At 36.5% G+C, this 12,050-nt stretch overlaps 1 protein-coding gene across 3 annotated transcripts in view; it reads right to left on the reverse strand.

Moving 5' to 3' along the window:
• LOC105216606 (uncharacterized) overlaps positions 1–11,691 on the reverse strand; it is a 148,975-nt gene extending 137,284 nt beyond the window's left edge. For all 3 annotated transcript variants that reach the window (XR_008470187.1, XR_008470186.1, XM_054226288.1), the window contains exon 1: positions 8,826–11,691. Coding sequence is in view for 1 of the 3 variants with exons in the window: in XM_054226288.1 (XP_054082263.1) it covers positions 8,826–10,356 (1,531 nt within the window). In the remaining 2 variants the exon portion in view is untranslated. The remainder of the gene's footprint in view (positions 1–8,825) is intronic.
• Positions 11,692–12,050: the final 359 nt, after the last annotated feature.

The following is a 12,050-nucleotide window of genomic DNA, read 5'->3' on the forward strand; positions in this document are numbered from 1 at the left end:
AATAAAAGAAGAAGTTATCTTCCGCATTACTAGACGCACCACCGCACTATTTATCACTTCAAGTGACCCAATTCCCTAATACACAATTTGCAACTCGTTGCCACAGACAATTACACGCTTTCATTTTCTCCACTTGTAGTGTCGAAATGGAGTGTGCAGCGAATTCAACACCATTTGCTGTCTTCCTTGCCTTGCTTTGTTTCCTCTTTAAGCATTCTCAACCACACCATTTGTATTCTATTTTTTGTATTCCATGCGTATTCCGCTTGAATTTACTTCTTCTTACATTGTGTCTCATGGCGCTCGAGTCGCGCTTTCCTCTTGAATAGATATATACATTGTATATATTCTTATTTTTGTTCTTCTCTTGCAAACTCTGCCACTTATTCGTCACACATTTACTTGCTGCATGCAACTGTGCGCCTTTACAACTTTATTCACCGTTCACTCGTTACTTTGTTACCGCCGTTTTGGTCGACCAGAGCGGCCAGCCACTTTCTTGCATGGCTTTCAGGGTTCCCATAGTTCTCTTGGTTTTCATGTGGCGGCCACTGTGACTGGCTGTTGGCTTTGGAGCTTGAGTACATGTCTGACGCTGGTGGCTTCACTCTTTTAACCGAAAGTTTCTTTTTTTTTTTTAGTGTAGCTGTTGTGAGCCTCCCATTTGCCGTGGCTGACGGGAGGTTGTGTGCTATCCACCATCATTTGTTGTGCAACATTTCCGCTTGCATTTCCAGCCATTTCCGTTGCTCGTTGCTTTTAATCGCTTTGCCGTGCGCCGTGCGTCATCGGATGCAGCGCTGCAGCAAAGGCAAACAACGGACTCTCATTGTCGTCCGAACTGGCTCGAACCGCTCGAACACACAGAGAGGCCACACACACACAACGGTCACAAAGTACCGCAATGGTTCAAAGTTTGCGGGCTTTTGTTCGCGCACTGTTCGTTCGTCCGACCCGTCGTCCGACCTTTGAGCCAACCTTCGATGCCCGCTAATGGCCTATAGCGACAGATGTGGCATGTGTGGCTGGTCCGGCTCGCGTGCATTGTTCGACAGCTGTGGGTATTATATACAGCGCCCGCTCTTTAATAGCACCCTCTATCATGCTCATTACTTCTTTCTACCAACCTCACTCCCTCTCTCGCTCTTTCCTCCCTTTCTCTTAGGCCAGTCTTTGCGACCTAAACTTTTACTTTTTTTACATGTATTTATCAGCTCGCGCTCATAATAACGGCTTTTGTTTTCCTCATTTGCATTCTGTTATTGCATTGTAATTGTTGTTGTTGTTGTTGCTGCATGCTGCACGGAATTTTTCGCATAATTTCCGGTTAATAAAAACAGCGCGCCATCTGCTGTCAGCGTATGCAACGCCTGCTGTGTGAGTACAAGGCGGCGGCAGGAGGCAACAAGCGAGGTCGGACCGACTCACATACATATCCACCACACATTCATTCCAATTTTAATAGCAAAAATATTATGCCGGTTTGGTTTTCTTTTTGCATGTTGTTGTGTCCACAGACCAGCTGCTGCTGCTGCTGCGATTTCTTTTTTGGAGTTTTTCTTTTTTCGCTTTCCAGTTTTTCTCCGCTTCTTTTTTCCATTTGTAATTACAAATTGCTGTGAATATTAAATTTTTTCGCTGCGACACCAATTTGCTTAAATTAAAATCGGATACGTTCACGCTTGCAGGCCAAGCAAATCGCATACATTCACCCATACATACAACAATAACAACAAATAATCAATAACTGGAATTATCTCCGTAATTAAATAATTTTTTTACGCTTTGCTACTTTTGTGCCCATTTCTTGTGGGCAACGTTGCCGGGTGGCATGGGATATAATGGTGTGTTATTTCAACGCTCGCAAAATTAAGTTTAATTGATATAGAGAGTAGAGCGTAAAATAGGTTATGTTGGATTGGTTCAAAGTGGTCACATACAGTCCCTTGCTGAAAGTCGATCCGCCACTCCAAAACCTATTCTTGAAATACCTCGACGACATACAGCATTATACCGACCAGATATCGAATGCGACAGACTTCAAACGAGCACTGAGCACCAGCCACAGAGCAGCTATTAACACCTTCATTGACTCTCTTCCAGTGAATGTCATCCGTGGACTCAAATCACTACCCATTGCATCGAACTCGTGAAACTAGAGTCACCCTCCCGCAATTTTATTCTGGGTACTGTAGTAGATTAAACTCCTACTTATCCAGACTAGACCTCGACATACCCAACATATGTCCCGCATGAAAAGAGTCCACACATGACATTAACACCCCTTTTCCTTCTGTCCCTTTTCCTGCTGTCCCCGTTCGTTTCCTAGATCTCTCTTTAGATGACTTTGATGACAGTTCGATCAAGTACCGCTACAACAACAACAACATTAAGTTAGATTTGTAGACTTAGTCGGACCCACACCAGCCAATTAAAGCTCAGAAGGAATATATGTACATACAATGCTGTGTCGAAAGCTCTGACCGAAATCCTTACACCGCAGCAACTTCTCTGTGTTTGCTTAAAGTTGCTATCGAGTTGGCTTCAAAAGGAAGAAAGACAGAATGTCTTTGTTTCACCTTCACTCTGTCTTTCTGTAATACAGTGTATGTTACTTGCTATCTCTGTAATAATTATGAGTATTTGGTCCATGTTTAGAACTGTCACACAGATACTGAATATATTTGCGCACGCTAGGCAGCACTCAACCTATAACCTATAATCTCTTGAGGGACTGTTCTCTTATTGTGCGAATAGTGTTTACAGAGATAGAGATAATGAAAAAGACTTTAGGGTACAATTGGGTATGGATTAGTATCGAGCTCACAGGATCGTCCCAGTTAGGGAGCTTACAAAACCGGGATCTCATCATAGTATAATTAACTGGATGTTCCTTTGCGACTTCTCTTGGACACAATCCGGAATAGTTTTTCTAAACATTTTTTTATCACCTCATTCTGCATACTCGATCTGGTCAATCCTGTCTTTCGTCTAATTTTTCGCATATACCTTTTATTTTTTCCCCCTGTTAAGTTCCAAAAAGTCCAACTATTTTTGTGGAACTGATCATCTAGATGGTTACATTTTATTCAAATGCGGACTTCTTACCAGTTTGAAAACTGGAAAAGCGGACGACTACTCCACGTAGCGTCTAAAACATATTCAACGAAGATAATCAAAAAGAGTTGACACTTCTTAGAAATATTTTGATATATACGAGTGCCATATGGAATTGGAAAATATTAAACAAAAAGAGGTTGTCACATAAAAGAAATCGAAACTTGACACTCTTTCTGGAACCCTTCAGGCCAAACAGCTAGATTTTTGGACGATGTGAACAAAACTTTCTGTTAAAAGAAATTATACTCAGAAGAGTTCAAATGAAAGTAAAATCTGAAAAAGGGTTGTGTCATGGCTAAACTTCACTCTACTTTCATTGATTTTCTTTCTTCCGCTTACCTCTGAATAAAGTTTTTTTCCAATCAACTTTCACCTCCTGCTTCAATAACTTTCGTTTTTCATCCCAACTTGACCACCTTCACCAATTGATTTTGGAAATTTAATAACTTAAACAAAAATCGATGATTTTAATTAATTTTTTTACCTGTGCTTTTGCAAGCTGCGCAAATTGTTAAGCAATAAAGCTCAACAATGTGTGAAAAAAATCGTAAATGGAAGAGCAGAGAGCAGAGAGCACAGCAGCGAAGATGGTGTCAAAATTAAAAATTGTAATCGCCAGCAACAAAGCACCAACCGAAACACCCGTCCAACCGCCATTTTCAATTTCACACCACACACTTCTTTACAAAATATTCACAGCTCAATGCATAAAGTTCATTGTATATAGGTTGGTAGGTGTATGCATTATTGGACAAAGTCGAACTTGACTGATTTTTAATTTAGAACATTTTTGGCAATCAACGACCGTAAAAAGCGTAGCAGCAGTCAAACCCACAAAAGTTCCGGGCGGAAACACAAAAAGTCCCAAACCAAATCACAACGTTTGTGGCAGCCAGTGGAATTGTGGTCCGACAGTCAGTCGTCAGTCAGTCAGCTGGTGGGACTTTCAACGTTAGAAATGATAGGTGAGCATAAAAGCGAGAAACAAACACCAAAAAAAAAGTGTGTTCGAAAAGAGTTGGTTTGACACAAAGCCATATCTACAAAAACAATAACAACACAGATTTTTGGTGTTGTTTCTTTTTTGTGTGCTACTGCTATTGTTGTTGTTGTAGTTTTTGTAGTAGTAGCAACGGTTGTTGCTGGCGATTTTGTGGTTTAGTCCAAAAGCAATTGAGTCGGACAAACGAGAAAGCAATTTCAGACATCAAAATAGACGACGCATATGTTTTACACATACAAAGCGATAAAGTTTTCGTATGCGAGTAAATTTTTAGAACCCAATACTAAATCACAGAGCGAACGAGTGAGGAGACGATGTTAGTAGGGAAGATACAGATCTCTAAAGAGAGGTTGAAAGAAGTTCGTCAAAAATTTACGGCACCCATGGTACAACATCTCAAAACTACGTTGAGCTCGTCTTTGCAGTTCGCGGAGCTCCAATAAGCTTAATAACACTGATCATTCCGAAAACCCTGAGCTTAATCCATTGAAAATGTGGTTTCGGAAAAAAAAGGAGGGAGTCGGAACTCTTATCGAAGCTATTGTAGTATGAGCTTAGTTGCGAAACCAAATTCCGGATCCCTTAGATTTCTGCGAAAATCAGATGCTTGAGATCTCTATAAAATCATGTTTTTTATCGGTCCACAGATCCACAGCTCTACTTCTAGTATTTTTGTGGAAGTAACCCGTGGAATTCAGAGAAGATTAAGCGACTTTCGTCCACCGAAACTCGAGAAAGAGAGAGAGAGAGGAAGTAATACAAGGAATTGAGGGAGCATTATGAGACTTTCGGCCTCCTGAACCCGAAAGAGAGAGAAGCCATAGCAATCCGAAATTTTTTCTGAAGATTCGTTCTCTTCTTCTGTTTTCTATTCTCTATTGTTCCTATTGTGAGCCCCACAACTCTGATATTGCCTTAGTGAGCTCACTTAGTCGAGGTTAGTGGCGGTTTATTTGAAACCACCTTTTTGAAGATTGTAGATATATATCCTACAGCTAAAGAGGAATTCTATTTCTTTGCTCATTGAGCCGAACAGGGTTACAAGCACTAAAATTTGCACACGTATTGACTTTTATGCAATTTTTCACGCACAAGGTCGGTCACATTCATCGCCTTAAAAATGAATGAAAGAGCAAGTAAGGTAGGGCTAACTTCGTGCAAGTTCAAGATGAAAGGAAAGACGCGTGAAATATTTCGGGAAGTCCAAAAATTTGTACATGAATACCAATGAGACTTTCTGATACCATAGATGAGTCACAAACTGACGGATATCTACTCTAAGGAGATGTGGAGACCAAGAATCATTATATTTGATACTTGTCTTGGGGGCAAAAGAAATTATGGACCAATTTCCCTCATATCTGGTATCAAAACGGACTGTACTCAGTGGTATTTATACGGTAGAAGGTCATCCGGTAATACGGAGATCCTAATCTCAAGTATAGAGAGGAAAGAGGTCTATATGAACAGATCTCACCCATTTTCGAGTTTCGATATCCAATTCTTTGATATAATATAAGCTTCCCTCTATAATTTTAATGTATTACAAATAACTATCAGCTAAACAAAGCAATAATACCCTTGTGTTTCTCGAGTATAAAAAAGAAGAAAAGGAGAAAAAAATCCCGACACGAACGAAAAACTTTCTGGGTGGCATGTAAATTTGCCGAAAGAAATCAAGCAACGGCTTTTTTTGCCAAATAGCCAACAACAAAATGCGCAGAAAAAAAAGTTGCTTAGCAGCATAGAAAATGCAGAATAGTAGGCGATATGTAAGAATTTGCGAATAAAAGAGGAGAATTGGAATGTGCGCGAAAACTTTATCCCTACACTCACACACACACACCATTGTCGTGCGCATACATAAATCAATTGAAAAGTCTTAATGAATTATTTATGAAACAAAACGCGTGCAAAGCACCACACACACACCAACAACAACACGCAGACACACGCGGACACATATGCCCGCCATGTGTGCGGTGAACCACAAATAAACTGCGGAAGATGCCGCAATCAAGTTGGATAATATTTCTGTCGAAAGGAAGGAAGGATGAAAGAAAGGGAAGTGGGCGTTGGTTGCAAAGTTTTTGCTTTGTTTCGGCATTTTTGGAGGTAGAGGGCGTGAGGTCCTTTGTGGCAATCCGCTTGAGAAACTTTCTTACTACAAATAATACAACAAAATGTACGCTCTGTCGTTGATGTAAAGCTCTGGGGGTCCATAAAGAGTGCCATGGAAGGAGAGCGGACATATAGTAGAATCTATTTGCGTGAGAAATTCGCGAAGTTCAGTGTCAAGTTCAAGTTGACTTCTATTTAAACAAACAAAAAGAAAAATTAACGAAAAAAATATTTGAAACAAAGGTGACAGATTGGTAAATATCGATAAGCCCTTTAAAAGTCTCGATGATTTGTATGTGTTGTAGGAGATTAGGCAAAAAAATTTACGCAAAAATATTTTGAAACAAAAAAAAAAAAATCGACGAGGTTAAAGCATTAACCACTTGCCGTCAACCCAACAGAGCTCTCCCTCCAACCTCAACATGTCAAGAGTTTTTTCATATGTAGTTTTTTAGAAGATAAGTTAAATTTATTTACAAATACTTCAGAGAATGTAGAGAGCGAAGGAAATGTTCTCAAATGCCCACGACTTTCTCCCACCTTTCTTTTTTGGACACCTGGGTTACTATCTTTAATAACAGTGCTATTTAATATTGGTCGCCAAGCTAATATAAACAATATCAGCCTAAAGGTAGGCAACGTAAATTTTATTATGTAATTTGTCAAACAATTTAGTCTAAATTTAGGCGCATTGTTTAATAAAACTGCCTAAAATGTCATCTTTAGCGGCAAAACTTTATAATAACTTTTCTCAGATGAATTGCCAATACTAAAAATAGCTTCAGTTCAGTACAGCTAGCTTTGAACCAGCCAGCTGCAATATATCAGCAGCACATTTAGTGCCTTTGTCAATTTAATGGTATTGAGCATGGGTTGCCACCAAACCGTATTAGCTTTTGCCGCCATGCCAGATTGAAGTCACTACGCAATACGCCGCAACGCGCCAACCAACTTTTGGCCGCAAATTCCATGTATACCGTAATAAATTAAAGTGGGTTTTAGACTGGCGCCGCGAAATAAGTGTTTTGTGTGCTTGAAGCGAAACTATTTTTTAATGTAAGTATTTATATTTAACAGTACATATGCACAAATGAAAAAGGAGCACAGATAAAGACACTTTATTAGCTTTTACGGCTTCGCTTTGTAGGTACAAGTCAATGTACGCGGTAATTGGTTTAAACGTATTTAAGATATTAAAATTCAACTATATCTTCCGATAGATGATTTAACGATTTAAGTTACCGATTACATTTTTTTCACAATTTTTTTTTAATATCGATAACATTAAGAACGAAATATATCGAAGTATAACAGAAAATAAATTCCTCATAAAAAAACTAGCATTAAAAAATCAGTGCAACAACCTTCTTCTAAAACATATAAAAATGTCTAAAATTCAAAATTTCAATATATCGATATTGATAACATTTCATTGACACAATAAAAATTTACCAATTTTTAAAAATCATTTATTAATGAATAAAAGCGTGAAGAAATTGGATAAAAACTAATTTTATATCATAAAGATTTTCGATAAATATTGGATAAAAACAATTTTTATCGAAAAAAATATCGATAACTTTTAAAAATTTCGATTAGATTTTTTTTCATTAAACATAGTTAATTACATTAGAAAAAATGTTATGTAAGTTATGTGTCTCAACTTATATACATTTTTTTGTACCAAATATTAGCTATAATTGAATTCGTATTTTATAAAAAAATCGATAACTCGATAAAATATGTGCCAAAATATCGATAAATAATTATTAAAATAAAATGGCTGCGTTAAAACAATTATAAATTTTATATTAATAAAAATATAATATATCGATAACTCGATAATATTAGCAGAATACGCGATAACGATTAAATAATTATGGGAAAATTATATCTGAACTTTAAATAATTTTGAAAAATATATTTCAAATATTATTGAATATAATAGGAAGTTAATTTTTCAGTAAAGAATCGTAGTAAATATGTGTATGTATAAAATCGATAGTATTAGTAATGAAAACTTGTGTATTTGAAAGAAATTTTTTGATACATTTTAATTTATCGAAAAAAAATCGATCTATTTGCTAATGGTATTATCGATAGCTCCATAGTATATGTATTGAAAATTTGTGTATGTGAAATTCGAAAGATTATTTTTAAGATTTTTCCATTTATCGAAAAAATCGATATTTTGAATAATGGTATTATCGATAACACAATAGTATCAGTAATGAAAATAAAGAGTTTTTGTGTGTTTTAATTTTAATTTGAAATTTTTGAGAATTTTTCATTGATCGAAAAAAAATCGATAATTTTAATAATGGTATTATCGATAACTTAATATTATCAGAACAGAAATTTAGAATTTTTTTGTATTTAAAATTTAAAAGTAAACTTTTGATATATTTATTATCGAAAAATATCGATATTTGTGTTTTTGGATTTTTAAAAGGAATATTTTTTTTTACTAAATTGTTTATCAAATTTATGGCCAATTTTTTATATGGAAAATTATATGAAAAAGTTATTTTTAAACTAAAATGCATACAAAAATAAATAAAAATATTTGTCTTGCACTCACCAGTGGCATGTAGTGTCAGCAGACCGACAAGTAGTGGAAAAATATTGCGAAATAACGTAGTTGTTGTTGCTGATGTTGTTGTTGTCTTGCTTCTAGCTAATTTTATTTGTGTTGGTTTAACGCGTTTTGTAGATTTTGCTGGTTGAATTGCTTTAGCTGTTGTTGCTGGTGCTGCTACTGCCAACGCCGTTAATGCGCTTGTCAACGCGACAGCGCTTCGACACTTGGATTTGCGCACAATGACACATGGCGCAACGCGACTCGGCGCTGATATATTTGTTTTTGTTGTTACTACACACACACGATTTTCTGTTGCTTGTACAACATCTTGCTGGCTGGCAGACAATGTTGCTGAAGCAGTGGTAGTTGACATTTTTGTGGCAACAACTGAGACAGACGACGGATTGCAATTGTATGCACTTGTTGTTGTTGTTGTTGCTGGCTCTAGTGCAATACGGTTTGTGTTAGTATTTATTACGTTGCATGTTGTTGTTCTTGTTGTTGCCGCACATCCAATTAAATTTCGCCAACTTCGATGTTGCAAGTCGTTTACTTTGGCAACTGGTCGCTGTACTGTTGCTGCTGCAGTAGTGCTGGATAGTTGAAGGCAGTGTTGTTGTTGTTGCTGTTGCTTATATTGGAACGCGTCTCGTGTGATAAGCTGCTGTTCTAACGGTACACTGGTGTGTATACGCAAGCCATCAACTTGCAGCCCCGCTTCGCGAGTGGTGACGGTAAGCTCTTCATCTTGTTGTTGTTGTTTTTGTTCAAGCAAGCAAGCTGGCGTTGTTTGCTGTTGCTCAGTCGCCATCACTGCTACCAGTTTGGGCTTTTTCAGCGGGCGCTCACATTTCAACAATTTCGACAACGGCCTTGTTACCGTCAATGTTGTTGTTATTGTTGTTGTTGCTGTTCTAGCATCAAGCAAACGCAACAACGCCTTTGGTGCTACGCCACTATCCATTGCCACTCGAGTTGCCGTTGCTACCGCTGTTGTTTTTGTTGTTCGTGCTCGCAGGCAATTACTGTTTCGCGCTTGCAACATGCCACTGCCGTTGTAATCCGCCAGCAACAAGCTTGCTGCTGCGGCATCGCTGCAATTGTAGCTTGTAGCGTGGGTACTGATTACGCGCTTTCTTAATTTACGTTTTTCAACACCACTACGTGCTGTACGTGCCACCCGCGCTTGCTTATTACATGTTGCACGCATGTTGTTGTTGTTGTTGTTGTGTGCATTTTTAATTTCGCCACCACCCTTTCTGCGCTTCCTGCGCGGTCGACAACACGCTTGCCAACGCCGTAAGTGTCTCAGCAACCCGGGTTCTGGCATAGCGCCTAAAAGTATGCCACACACATTGTTTTTAACACGGCATTGGCGGCAAGTGGCGCATGTAGCGTTGCTATTTCGCGTGGAGACTTCTTCGGTGTGTTGCTGGTGTGTGTTGTTGTTGTTTTCGCTGCAACAACAACATAGTTTATCGCTGCTTGACGTCACGCCGACCCGGCGAGTTGGTGCCGCCTGCAGCAACATTGCTTCGGCTAGTAATTGGAAATGTTCGCTGCACCTTTAGTGGTGCATATGTGTGTGTGTGTGGGTGTTTTTTAATATTATTTGCTCTTATAATTGTTTTTTGCTTGAACTCTCTCTCACTTTTTGCTCTTTTCGCACTTCACACCATCTACACTTCAGTTCATTGTTGCTTTCTTTAATGCTCTTTATGCCACAAAACCACTATCGATATTTAATTTGTAGTCTCGTGTGTACCCTTTTACTGCACTTGCCACGTGTCTTCAAGCACTAAGCTTCTTATAATCTTTAATTGTATTATATTTTTTTGTATTTTTTCTATCACGTCCACGCTTTATTTAACTTTTCACCGCCTGCTGCATTGTATTAGCGCCAATGTTTATCAATTACTAATTTTTATCTTCACTCTCGCTCTCCCTCTCTCTCTCTCTCACACACACTTTAATCCACCAACCGCCGGTGGCTGCTCGTAAAGTTCATTATTTGTGTTTTTATTTACTTTCTAAGTTAAATTTTCTTATTTTAATTTCTTTTTTCCATTCGTTTGTGTTCTTTTTCCATTACTCTCCCCTTCACTTCGCCACTTCATACACTTCACACACTCTTCCTGCGCTGTCAATAATTTACTCACACACCCAACTAGTTTTATTTCATTTATTTATTGTTGTTGCTGTTGTTGTTAAGTTTTATTATTTCTTTTGCCGCTATTTTCCTTTCATTTCCCTCCTCTTGATTCTTTATATCATTACATGCACTTGACTTCGCTTCGCTGCACAGCGCTTTTATTCCATTTATTTGCACTGTGTTGAGGTTACGTATACGCCCTGGCGCTTAATGTATTGTATGCAATGTGTGGCTGTGTGTGTGTGTTGCTTTCTTGTATTTGTTAGTTAGTCGGTGAGTGCGCGCTTATCTTGTTTGTGTGTGTGTTGTTTTTTGCACTTTTTGACTTAAAATGCTGTTAACACTGTTGCACACAAGTTAACGGACGTGAGAGCTTACAAAAGTTTAAGTTTTAGAGCAACTTTGCTTTTACGGTGTTTTCTTTGTAGTTTTAATTTTTGTTTTTTTTTATTTTTGGTTTACAAAAAGCTTATGCTAATTAGATTATTGAGATGTTTTATGGATTTTTTATTTTAATTTTTATTTCAATTTTTTTGATAAATTTGTATTATTTTTTGATTTTTCAGAAATTCATATTTACAATATTCACTTCATTTTTTTATTTGTTATATTTAATTATTTTTTGTAAATTTTATTTTATTTTATTTTCATTTTATTGTATTTTATTTTATTTTATTTTATTTTATTTCATTTTATTTTATCTCATTTTATTTTATTTTATTTTATTTTATTTCGTTTTATTTTATTTTATTTTATTTCGTTTTATTTCATTTTATTTTATCTCATTTTATTTTATTTTATTTTATTTTATTTCATTTCATTTCATTTTATTTTATTTTATTTTATTTTATTTTATTTCATTTCATTTTATTTTATTTTATTTTATTTTATTTTATTTTATTTTATTTTATTTCGTTTTATTTTATTTTATTTTATTTTTTTATTTTATTTCGTTTTATTTCATTTTATTTTATCTCATTTTATTTTATTTTTTTATTTTAATTTATTTCATTTTATTTTATTTTATTTTATTTTATTTTATTTTATTTTATTTTATTTTTTTGTTTTATTTC

Source organism: Zeugodacus cucurbitae, chromosome 3, assembly GCF_028554725.1.
Source record: "Zeugodacus cucurbitae isolate PBARC_wt_2022May chromosome 3, idZeuCucr1.2, whole genome shotgun sequence".
Lineage (NCBI taxonomy): Eukaryota > Metazoa > Arthropoda > Insecta > Diptera > Tephritidae > Zeugodacus > Zeugodacus cucurbitae.